Source organism: Ambystoma mexicanum, chromosome 5p (assembly GCF_040938575.1).
Source record: "Ambystoma mexicanum isolate Mex_15411 chromosome 5p, UKY_AmexF1_1, whole genome shotgun sequence".
NCBI classification, from domain to species: domain Eukaryota; kingdom Metazoa; phylum Chordata; class Amphibia; order Caudata; family Ambystomatidae; genus Ambystoma; species Ambystoma mexicanum.
This window is the reverse complement of record NC_090930.1, coordinates 800,239,303-800,252,632: the sequence shown is the minus strand read 5'-3', so window position 1 is coordinate 800,252,632 and position 13,330 is coordinate 800,239,303. Positions and strand designations below refer to the sequence as shown.

The window sequence follows — 13,330 nt, the reverse complement described above, 5'->3', positions numbered from 1 at the left end:
GCATTGGAAATAACCTTTCAGGCAATGCTATAATTTGAAACGTTTAGGATTATATAGAGATAATACATAATGACACCAGATCATAGAAATTCAGATGTGTGATGTTAAACTGAGCAGTTCTGATTAGCAAGGCTAATAGGCAAGTCAAAAGCTATGGTAATATATCATTTTGCAAGACGAAAATGACAGTGGTTTACACTGTTAGTAAATACAACATGGACATATCATTAAGGCCATCTTATTCAGATGTAGCTATAGCTGATGTATACCTTACAGATAATGTACAACCCCAAGTCTTCCGTAGTATCTGTAATTCAGCCTACAATGCTCCTAATGGTAACCATTTTATATGTAGTTTCTCAAATAGAGTCTTTTAACTGACTCAGCAAAATGCCCCACACTTTCATTATTAATGATTCATGTAATTATTTGCGTGAAAAACGCAGATATGCGCACCTTTCGGCCCGAAAATCCCCATACTTCAAACAGGGATTTTCAGGCCAAAAGGCGCGCAAATCTGCGTTTTTCACGCAAATAATTCCATGAATCAGGCAGTAAATTGTCTCTCAGTTAGCAAAGATATATGGTCACTAATGGTTTGTGATGATATTTGCTCAATTTGTCTTTCTGTGACCGACTTGCCACCAGGTTTTGTGCAATCGTCTTAAATTGGCAATATAATGATACTTAAACACACTTTGAAAGAAGATATGCAAAATAGTGGAATAGAACAGATCAGCAGGGGAGTTTGGATTACCAGACAACATCAGCAGTGCTGTTTGCAGAATCTGACATAATGGCAGGGCTCCTTCAAGTGCAGCAGTGATATTCTGGGGCTAAAGCCTTCCTGGGATATGCCACTAGTGGACTAGTTAATGAAACTGATCATAGACATATGACTAGCTTGCTTTGGGTAGATGATGAATGGCTGGTTTGCCAAGGTGGAAATCATTGCTCAGCTCGCCAAAGACATTTTGAAAATGGTGCGCTTCTAGGCATAGCCAGACATTCAAAAGGTATTTTTGAAATCAAAGATGCATAGACAGGGAGATTCGATCTCTGGGCATGGAAGATGCTGACAATGAAACGTACATTTGAACTAGTCGAAGGTATGCGGGTTGTGGGTGACTGTACTTGGGTACCCTTTTGACAGGGAGGTAGAGCATGGTGTGATTGTGTTGAGTATGACTTGGATCCTAAATTGTGATCTTTACTTGTTTGGTAGGCAGTGTGGAGTCTTAAGAGCAGGTGTGCTGTGATAATAAGCTGAAGATGGGCCTTGCCACATGCTGTTAAGCATTCTGGAGCTGTAAAAGGGACCTTGTTGAGAACCCTGTGTTAAGGGAATTGCAGTAGTACATTCCTCTCCCCTAAGGGACAAACCTAGAAATAAAGACAGGGACACCATGGTTGAATACAATATACTTTATTCAATGTATTGTGTGTGTGGGTGCCTGTCTTAGTTTTGGAATGGTCCACCTAGCCCACCATTTCGTATTCATGTCAATGTTTGTATTCAGTTCAATTTGGTTCACACAGGGCACTTGCCCCTTTGGGTGTCTCAGTATCCTGTCACCTTGCGAGTTATCCCTGTTTACATACAACGAATGTGTGTGTCTGTCAATCAGATTCACAAGCGTGCTTGTCTGTTCGGGTTTTACAGGCTCCCGTAGCCTTGTAGGTTCTTCCAACCTGCGTGCAAAGCATTTTTATTCCTCTTGTTCTACTTTATTTAGAGCACTTGCTCATTTGAGCATCTCAGGCTCCCGTAACCTTGTATGGTCTCTTAATTCAAGGTGTTCATACTTTCCTTCCCCAGCTTCATACCGGTTGTTTGCTCGTTCGGGTTTCTTAGGCTCCCGTAAACTCATGAGTTCTCTGAATTCAAAGTGTTCGTTCCTCTCAAAAGTATTATCTCTGTGGGAGAGTTTGCTTCCCTGATACTCCATTCCTCGGTCCATCAGGCATGGAGCTCAGGGATTCATGTCCTGCCTGGTGATCTGATCTTGGTATCGGGTGCTAGGTCGCTGGCCTACCACAGCTTCGTTGTGGTCACACAACCAGAGGAAACGGTGGTGTCCCCATCCCCGCCTCTCCCTCTGACACTGGCTGCTCGGTAAGACTGGATGCTAACCTTCCAGCATTCGGTTAACATTTGGCTCACTTGCCACACCACCGCAGGCTCTGTGGTCTGGTGTGGCTCTGCCTCTTCAGGATGTCTCTTTTGCAGAGGTTCGTCTCTGCGTGGAATTCACTCTCCTCCCTGCATAGGAGTTCTCTCTTCACTCACATTCCTCCTGTGCATAAGTATGTGATCACTGTAAAAAGGGTGTGTCCTTCTTCGACTGCAGAGTTCAGATGACATCCACTATTACATTGATGCAAAGAAATGAAAGAAGTGTCACTGTTTGGTGGTTATATTACCAAAGTATTCAAAACAGAAGTAGCAGTAGTCTTTTCAGTTTCCCTATATGCAGATAACATACATTGTAGCAGGAGTTCCTTGTCGGAATGGGATTCCTTGTTCCCAAGAAGTGAGTGACTCCTAGTGAGGTCCCTTTTTCCCAGACACCTAGTTAGGGTCTTGCTGAGTGGGCTCACCTCCCTAGCCTCAAAGGAGCTGCCTCCCCCCCGGGGAGAAGGGACGAATAGCCTGGATTTGTCACAGTGCTTAATCCGGGGTTCCACATGGCTGCCAAGCTATGCTGAGTTGGGGGCTTTACACTATGCATCTACACTGGGTTGGTCTGGAACACTTGACTAGTCACTAGCTTGAAGCTGATGTCAGACAGTATAGTTTAGCAGACATCTTTACTGCTTTGAAAAGCACAACAAGGAACGACTTTCTGGGGCAATCAAATGTATATATGCAGGAATGTAATAATTTAAGAACAAGTATTGTGTGATTAAAACATCTAACTCTAGGATTGCTGAGTGGCCTTATCCTCAATTCTTTTGATTTTAAGGATTTTATTTGCTGATATATGCCACTCCATTGCTTTCATAAACAGTGCCATTAAAGCATCTGTCACCCCTTATTTGCATGGCTCTCCTTTCCCTCTATCTGTGAGGGTCACTGAATTCCTTGAGGAGTTAACAATCCAGAAATTCTTATACCACCATTTTATTATAGTTGAAAGGTCACAGCCAGCTAAAACCTGACACTTTAGAGGCGGAACAAGGTCTATGTGAAGCTCCAGGCCACTTTAGAATACTTTGTTCATGTTTTCAAATACTTGGAATTTTAAGTCTTGTTTGCAAGTGTGTCCAATCTTTGCATTGTCTTCCAGCTCCCTGATGACCAGTATTTTTTTTTCAGTTCAGCGAAGATGCTCTTACTGAACTTCACTGCATTGCTCTTGTAGTGTGTTTTATATAATTTTGGCTAGTGGTTCACAAAGACGTGACACACCAATCTCACTCTGCCCATTAATACAATCCCACCCCACAATTCAATGCAAGGATAAGCCAGTGAGATATTACAAATCCTAAATGTATTTAACTAAATTGAAGCAACTTAAACCAAGTTAGTCTCCAGCTTTACCCTCGAGCCCGTACACATTCTATATATAAAATTATACAAAACAAGTTGCCTGCCTAAATGGATTTCACTATTATACATCCACAAAGGCATCTACAGTCACTCACTACAATCTCATGTAAATATGCTATATTCTAATAAGCACTAGACATACTAACATTCTGCTTAACATGGGTTTCTCTATGAACAGTACTAACATTTCAATGGAACATTTCACATTTCACACAATGCAAGTATGGTTAAAGCATTGGATTTCCTCAGACATCAGGGCAAGTCTGGTGCTGGCAAAATTGACATCACTTACATTCAAATATATTTATGCACCAATTCCCCAGTGCAGGTGGAAGGTAGTGAATACTTTAGATATGTAGAGATCACTTGTTATATAGGCAAGGACTGGCTAGCATAGGTCTATGTGCTAAGCCATTTACACGCAAAAGGCAATTTGTTTGCATTTGCTTATTTAAGTTTGCATTCACAAATAAGATCTCCTACATTTATATTTTCTGTTCGGAACCTACATGTACACTAGGTTTCTTGCATGTATGGGTGCAGTTCTTTGTAGACATGTACATGTGACTCTCATTAAACCAGGATTTGTTCTTACATTTATTGATATATATGGCTTTCCTTGCACATGAATGGATTCCTTTTTATCCAGAAAGATGCACAGTTTTAAAATGACCTGCCCCTTAGGCTATCAGTCTCTTTATATTTCTGGGTTGCAGATGTACTGTTTTACAGTTACAGTAACAGATATTTAGTTAAACATTCTCTTTTCTTTTGACCCAGGTATTAAATTGAACAATGTTGGGAATGGGATTGATTTACCTTTTTAGATGTAGCTTCTGGTTTTAGAAAAACCAGCTAGGAACCAGTCAGCCAAACATCATTCTGTCAGCAAACCCTCAATTCACAGGACCTTTTTGGAATCAGTCACCAAGCGCAGGCTGGTGATCTCTATATGGGCTGCTCTAGCTTCCTTCACTCAGTAGACAGGTCTCATGGACTGGTTACATATTCTAATTGTCAGTTCTCTTGTTCTGAAATCCCCAGTTGGTTCCCGTCCTGGCTCTTCCTTGCCCAATATTCCAAAATGCCCCCATTGTCCTATGGGCATCCCATTATTTTTCCCTCTAATCCCACTCCTGGTTTGTCACAGAGGAGTGGTTTGGTTTCCTCATGACCAAAAACGTGGGAGGGATGCTTACTCTTTCTATATTATTACTTTATTGTGAAACTGGTTCAAAGTAGTCAACCTTACACAAAACATTGAAACACACACATAAAAAACCACAAATACAATGTCAACAATATAATAAAATCTAAAATCACCATTAATTCTCCATACATATACATACCTAAACAACGATTCTGTTTTCATTTAATTTCTTTCTCCATATGTATACACAATTAAAGAACAATTCTTTTTCATTTCAGTTCAGTTAGTTTTCCAACCATTCCCAAAAGCTTAAAAGACATTTTTTGTATCAAAGTGCAAATTAGCAAACAGTTTTTCCAACAGAGTAATTAAGAGGATTTCACTATATCCACCAAAAACAGCAACTTCAATGCTGCTATAGTAAAAAAATCTCCACATCTCCACTAACCAGCCTTAAAAATAGCATGTCATTGTTCACATAATCTGCATTGCAGACAAATCTACTAACTAAATCCTGGCTCTGTGCCTGGAGTGCTTCGTATTCAACCAAAATATGTTCTCGAGTCTGCAAAGTGTTAGTGGATTTACACAGTTGGCAATTACCCAAGACCTCCACCTCTTTACTTTCCCCTACATTTCTGACCTCCTTAATCTCACCAGTTAGTAACACACTTAATTGTAATCTGAGAAAAACATCTTGCCAATATGGATTGGGGAAACTTCTCAGATACAGCGGTAAATATACCAATGGTTTTGGAATGTTTGGGACATGCCTATACAGATTATACGAGCCAGCTCTATCTGATCTATTAGACCAGTCAAGCTTTCTCAACTTCAATTTAGCCTTTCCAGGGTTTGAGACCAGCAAATCCCTATTTACATCGCATTCTCTAAAGATAAGCTTGTACACTCTCCCAAATGCAGCCAAAAGGACACACCTACCCCTTTCCAATGTGGTACTGAGATAACTGTACAGCCATTTAGCAGAGGATTTAAAATAAGCATGCCCTCGGCCAGCACTTTCCACCTAAACGTATATGTTAACAAATTCAGCCCCAATTCTAGGTGAAGTGTGGCAAATGGCAGACAGTTAGGCATTGCTTTCTTCCAACTAAAGCCCTCCATTTTTTCTTAATCAAATCCAAGTAAACACACGCTATTTCTGTCCCGTACATTAGTGCTGGGAGCACCTTCATGGCATAAAACCTCTAACTGCCATAAGTAAAAATGTACAATATTTCACCCAAATTCTCTTCATCTGGGCGGCCAATTGTTCTCCTTTAGATCTCAGCATCCCCAAAACCACTCCCTTATTGGGGTCAGAATCTATTGAAAACCCCATATAAACAATACAAATTTTTTAGGTCAGTGTTTCACTGCACAGTGACCACAAAAAGCCAGGAGGCTTTTTGGTGTTCTTACACATTCTTAATACATTTGTGTTGGCACAGTTTACCACAAGTTCATTTCACTCTCTGTATGATTCCACGGCTCTGGCTAATTTCTGCAACCCATGTTGTGTGCAATCCAGCATAACAACATCATCTGCGTAGGTTAGATGAGAAACCCGCAATTCGCCAATCTTAGGAGCCATAAAAATTACATCACCCAGTCATTTCCCCAGATCTGCCAGATAAAGGTTCAACAGGCAAGGGGCTAATACGCATTCCTGTCTCAACCCCCTGTGTGCCCTGAAGTCTCTCGACAAAGCCCTCTTCCTGTTCAACCTCACCTGTATTACCGTCCCATTGTGCAGGTGTGCCAATATTGCCAAGAGAGAATGCAGCAAACCTCAGGCTTTCAACTTTGTACAAAGACATGACTGATTAACCGAACGCCATCGGAAAAATTGATAGACATTGCAAATACATGCTTACCTGACTCCAACCATGCTTGTTCCTGAATACATGAAATTACTAATCCATTCAGGGAGTAGAAACACCCCTTCAGAAACCAGTTTGGAATTTCGTTAGACGACTGTCTGCCATTGCTCAATCCTCCAATTCCCGCAGAACCAGGCAGGTGAATATCTTACTCCCGGAGTCCAACATTGATATTGGACAATAATTAAATGGATTGTTCCTATGTCCATTTTTTAAAAAATTGGAACAATAACAGATCATTTCATTGTACAAGGTATATTCTGTTTCAATAGGACTGATTGGAAGATATCAAATAAAATCACAGCCAATACCCCAGCATTGAGCTTAAGGGTGATGGAAATTCCATTCGGCATAGCCAGCCTACAGTTTGAGGTGTGCCTAATAACCTCCTTAATCTCTGTGACCCAATATTCAGGCACCAAGGACTTGTAATCGATCATTCTTGATCTGTGGTGGCTGAGTCCATGTAAATATATTCAAAGTGATTTCCCCATGTTGCCTCCAAAATGGGATCATCCACTTTATCATTTAGATGCTGAACCAGGTCATTTATGACCCCCCAAACATTTTGGGAGTCCTTACTGAGCACAATTCACAGCATTTCCTCACCTTCCAAATTGGACCAGTAACATTTGTGCGACTTGTACCAGTTTTTAAAACATTTGCCTGCACTTTTTAACCTGCCTAATCATTAATTCTTTACAAATGATGTTTTTCCTAGCCCACTGTAGTTCTCTGTGCAGGACTTTTTTCTGCTCCTGGACTAATGGATCAAACTGATGTGCCCTCCCCCTGCCTTTATATGGACTCTTCATTTTCCCCATTTCGACAAATATATCAATTAGACAATTAAATGAGCCCACATTCAAAATGTTTCTGTAAAATAAGTTCTACTTAGCAAGTGCTCCAGGTAGTCTGTACATTTGTACATATTGAGTCTTTTCTTCCCCAAATGATAACATCCATTTGACAAAGTTAGATGAATTAGACAAAGATTACAATTAGACTTTGTTCTAAAGGCAAGTGATAATATTAAAGGGTTGTGATCACTCAGCACAGAGGATGGGATTCGAAGTTCTGAGCTTAATGACATAATACATTAAGTCACTACCATGTAATCAATACACAACTTACTAAAATCATTGGAGGAATGTCACCATTAACATTTCCATTGAGCAACGTAAGGCCCCATCTTTCAAAAAAGGTCAACCTTTCTATTCTATCTTTTCTCCCACGTTGATTTAATTCCTCTTTCTGAAGAGAAGGTGATCTCATTTGTATGTTCTAGTTTCTGACTCATCTATGCCACCTTGATAAAACTTATATTTTTATGTTTTTAAACAAACATAGAGGTGAATATTTTAATATGTTAAATTATTACATTCTGTTAATTGTTGATGATTTTAAAGGATTTTGACATTTTTAGGCAATTTCCAAAATGATAACATATTATTTAGTCTCAGGATTCTGATAGAGCTTGCATTTATCTACAACATATCAAAAGCTCAGATCAATCAGAGCTTGCATGGTGATGCAAGAATTAATTTAGTTTTTTATACATTTGGGATTTGTTTGGTGTGCAATTGAATCTTGTGGGGACAAGAGAGCAGAGACTACACAGTGCCTAAATATTCCCTCTCCATGTTTTTCTATAAAAAGCAATCTTTCTTCAGCTGTGCAAACTTTCAATGACCTTTAAACTTGACTAATTCAAGGCAGGTGGCTGGTGCTGTGCATCTGAATGCTAGAGATGACATCTGTACATGTTTCATAGACTAAGGGATTTGGTTTAGAAGTTGACGTGAAGTATATTCTTAGAAGGCAAAGCCTGGTGTCATAGTGCCTTAAGAAAATGTATAATGTTTACAAGCTTTCAAAGGCTGCATTAAACACAATGGAGGAGCATCTTGGGGTGGTCTTAAAAGCCATCTGACCTGGCCATAACCTGTAATTCCTTTCTATCCAGTTCCCACTAGACAGGAGACCTTTGTTCTCTTCAATATGCCTATAAGTGGGAACATAACTTACAATGCAATGTAGTCCTGTGTTATTATTCCATCTGCCTTGTGTTTAATTTCTTTAATTATCAATACAGACCTGTATTTTCAATGCACATCACAAAGCAAAACAAAATTCAATAGAAATTCCATTGCTATTCTTGAGTTTCAAACAATATACTTTAAAGGAATTACTGACATGGCAGAATAAATGAACATATTATATATTAATTCCAACATTAACTGGAATACAACTTTTGCTGTATATATCTATTCGCATTATATGAACACACAAAGAAATTCAATTGTAAGCTTTTACTTAATTTAATTAAATGGCTTGCAGTATTCCCTGCAAAACAATTAATTTAATTCTGGGCCTGCCTTTACTATGTAGCATGGGTCATTTGTATTAATAAAAGTCAGTTTGGATCAACCTTGCAGTTCTCTTTCCTCATAGTTTCATCCCAAATGCGCACATCCTGTGCTTTATGTTTTGGGCTCAGAATTTCACACGCGTCAGGGATATGCTTTGCCAAGAAGGCTTGTGCACTCCACAACATATATTCAAGGTGGGTATTTCTGGAAATACATTTCTGGTACATTTCTCGTGGCTTGGACAATGGCTGAATGGAAATAAGTCACTGTACATTGGTATTTTTAAGTCTGGCATTGAAAATAAATTGGTTCAACTGCCATTTCCAACATTTGGGCATGCTCTGCAATTTGACAGTTGTCCCTTTTTACCATTATAGTAAGCAAGAGGCAGAAATCCCTAATAAGTGCCAAAGTTCATACATCCTATTTCAGTTGTTCTTAACAGGAACGCTTCTTCTCATTTTACAAATTTTAGGACTTGTGTGTTGCTATAAAATGCCAGACACTCTACATTTTGGGGAAGGCACCTGTCGAAAACATTGGTGATTTTGGGTTGGGCAACTTTGAACTACACTAGCAGGTGAAACCTGTTTCACATACATTCCACTGCAGTCTGCAGGGTCGATCATGATGCCCATTTCCAGGCTGCCATTTTGTACCCAAAGCAAAAGGGGAATGTAAAGTAACTCTAAGCCAATGTTTGGGTTGTAGCCAGGATATATTGGCCACAAACCTGATTGAGAAGAAAGATGAAATATATCTAAATTCATGTTCATGAATGACGCTCATTGTACAATTTGGGCAAATAGTGACCGGAGTATGAGAGTATGACTCTATTTCAAACAGTGGTAATCACACCAGTGGCAGTAGCAGTTGATATACTGCACAAATTGATTTGGTAAATAGTGCTAAAAACAGTACATCCAGGTGATTTGGGATCAGTGCTTCTTAAATGTTGGTGTGATACCTTCAGGACACATGACTGCTAAGCAATATCCAAAACCACTGAAAAACACAAAGGTTCCAAGTAGAACCAGCATATATTGCCCAGGTACACCCGGTTCCATGGGGAAGAAAACAGTGCATCCCATGTAGACAAGGACTGCTGGTTTTGAAGGTGGCACAGTGCATCGTAAGGAAGATAGTGTTGAGTGCCTAAACTGCTATTTAAACCCTTTTTTTTTACAGTGAATTCCATTGTAGCCATATGTTTTCATATTGTTTCCTTTTTTTAGGGGGGCCAAGCCACCACCAGCATACCACATTGTTTCTGTATGGTATGTATCATTTATTTTTCTTTGACCAACTGCAGATGCAATCACACTCATGCTCTATGTTTTGTGTTCCCTATAGCAAAGCCTGATGAATGTGTTACGCTTTTGTTAAATATTTGATAACATAATGAGACTAGTGCTCTGATTTTTTTTTTTGACCTTTTACAGTGGGAAGACCCCACTTAATGATTTTGTTCTCCATCTGCTGAATATGTTCTACATCCGGTCTATATAACTGCCAGGGTATCCTACTTTTTAACATGTTTGGATAGCAATTGGCAATCATTCAGCCTTTTTCGGCCCATTGCTTAGTTCTTGATAAAAAGGTTGAGATGGTATTGTTGAAATGCAACACCCCAGTTAATGACAGTGAGGTGCGTCCTCCACAATAGGTAAACAACGTGGTAGCATTGTCCTCACTCACCAGTCTGGGATAATGGGAGAGAAACACAAAACCCTTTGTGTGGTTTGGTCTTTTGAGCCCTCATGTTGAGTAGCTGGAGACATTTGTATATGCCTGTGCCTCGGTGTATGGTGTGGGGGTGCCATGAAGACCTGATTCTAGTGGAAGAAGGGACTGTCATCCCACACAGTATTTCCACAGGCTTGTAATATTGCCTTTTAATCTTCTTTCCCTCTCTCTCGCCTTGGTTATACTGCCATTTTGTGGTATTAGTTCAGTGGGGTTGCTGTGCAGCTTACCCCTCTGTGTGTCAGTGTGATGGCTGTCTGCCATGTGAGCAGGAGTAGGAGAATCAGGTAGTATTGATCATATTCAACTTCACATGGTACTGAGTCCTTGAACATCACTTCCCCTAAGAGACAGGTAAATTATCCCACAATCAGAAGAAAGGGTCATTGATTTTATTCCGTGAGTGTCTGTGCCTGGCCCTGACTTGGTGATTGTTTCCTCTTCCCGACCTTCTAAAACTCTCTCTTCATCTAAATATATTTTGACAATAGATTGATGCAATTCTAAGCACTGTTGCCAAAGTGATGTAGAACTATTAAGACAATACAACCATGCACTCTTTTGTGAAAAAGAATACGAATAACAGCATGGGCATTACAGTGAATGGAATTCATGGCAGTGGCCACAGGAATCAAAGCTCAGAAGGTTAGTTCTGAGATGACAGCGGACAATGAGAGGGGGTAGAACATACGGAGGATCACAGAGGGCCCCATCATTCTAGTGCTTTAAGGAAAAAGTCTAGGACAAGGAATCAAAGGGTGATCATGAATTTAAGGGTGGGCAAGACATGTGTCCCTTCAAAGACACATTGGGGAAACACATTGTTTCAGTTCTGTTTCTCCCAATGTTCTCCTGGACGTGTCTTGGAGTTTTTTGAGCTTCCTAAATTCCCAGCGTCCACCACCTATTGCTGTAGTTGTGAATAGGCTGTCTTCTGGTCGTCCTGTCCATATCTAGTTCCCTTTTCTACCTGCAACCACCAGTAAATGCTGACAAAAGAAACATATTTAAGCACGTTTATATTTCAAGGTCTTGGCCCACAGTTTGCTTTATGAGGCCTACAATATGTTTGCATCTGAATTGCATGAACACACGTAGGTCCTACAACCTCCAATCCTCTGAGATCCGGGGCTGATAACCTAAAGGCAGTTCCAAAGTTCAAGATCCACAGGGCAAGGTACAAGCAGGGTGCCAGACATGACCTGCTGTCACAACCACAATTTAAGAAAAGTCAGTAGCCCAAAAACGCAAAACAGATGCAGAAGCCACAGAGGCAATCAACATGTTTCTAGTCAGTCAAACAGTGGTTAAAAGGTCATAGTTAAGTCTAAGGGCCTCATTACGACCCTGGCATTAAGGGTTTAACGGTGCCGTAAAAGGTGTCGGCGCCGTTAAACGCTTAACGCCTCACTACGAGTTCCCTTTGCGGGACCCGACCTTAATGACTGCTTTTAGCAGGCGTTAAAGTAGGGTGCCGCAAAGGGACCTTGGTGCTAAGTACGGTGCCGCAATTTGCGGCACTGTACTTAGCGCCTTCCCCATTCCCATTGAGCCCTATGGGGCAAAAATGGGAATGGGGAAGGGCCCATGGTGAATGGGGAATTACCGCCCCGCCAACCTTGGAATGGGGTGGTAATTCTGCCATTCACCATGGCGGACCCCGGCATGGACCATGGTGCTAATAGCACCATGGTTTAGCGCCGGGGTCGTAATGAGGCCCTAAGTCTTTGGAGTCAATAATTTTAAGGGCAACTAGAAAGGGCCAAACCGAATGGTGACTAAATGGGTCGAATGTCAGCTAGTCAATAAGAAAATGTTAGCACTAAAGCAGAATGGCCAGGAAAAAGAAAGATAGTAGCAACAAGCATGGGCAATGTGAACACATCCTTCCAATACATGTTCCGTAGTGGTGTCCGCAAATTGTACTAGAAATCCCTTCTAAGCAACTCCTCCCACACAACCACTCAGCAACATGTTCAAGCCACACCTATACATACAAAAGATTTTCATCAGTAATTTCCCTATCAGTGCAACATTATGGAAAGATGCAAAAAAAGCTGCATCCAGAGTTGGGCGGGTTGGGCGCACCACAGCTCTTTTGGTGGAAAAAGTCCCACCAATGCCCGCAGAAATTTCTCTAAAGCGGGAGCCTGTAACATTTGACTCTCCAGATGTTTTAGAGTGTAACTCCCATCAGCCATAGCCAGCATAGTCAATCATGAGTCACAATAGGAGTTGTATTTCAAAACATCTGGAGACCTGCAGGTTGCACACCCCTGTTAAAAAGGCAGAATAAACATCCAGAGGAAACTAAAGTATGGGATTCACTCAAAGCTAGTGAGAGCGAGCAGTGTTTCTGTACAACAGGAGGACATGCACTATCCTATTGATGAAAATAAGGTAAGTCGGAAGGACTTTCAAAGGCACTAGCTAAACCTTGCATATAATGCAATTTATTTAATGTGGAAGTATGCTCAGGCATGACCGATAATACTGGTCACTTTCTGTAGCAATCCTATTTACTGGCCATCCTCTCTTGATCCTTCAGATGACCCTGTTGTATCAATACCAACGATACACAGCTCCTGCTCTGTCTGGACAGAAACCACACTCAAGCAGACCCTGT

At 40.7% G+C, this 13,330-nt stretch overlaps 1 protein-coding gene across 6 annotated transcripts in view; it reads left to right on the top strand.

The window, feature by feature from the left end:
• PDE1C (phosphodiesterase 1C) overlaps positions 1 to 13,330 on the top strand; it is a 2,232,090-nt gene that overhangs the window by 1,087,971 nt on the left and 1,130,789 nt on the right. For 2 of the 6 annotated variants that reach the window (XM_069613221.1, XM_069613220.1), the window contains exon 2: positions 10,194 to 10,235. The exons of the other annotated variants lie outside the window; for them this stretch is intronic. In XM_069613221.1, the coding sequence (XP_069469322.1) occupies positions 10,194 to 10,235 (42 nt within the window). The remainder of the gene's footprint in view (positions 1 to 10,193; positions 10,236 to 13,330) is intronic. 6 annotated transcript variants of the gene reach the window in all.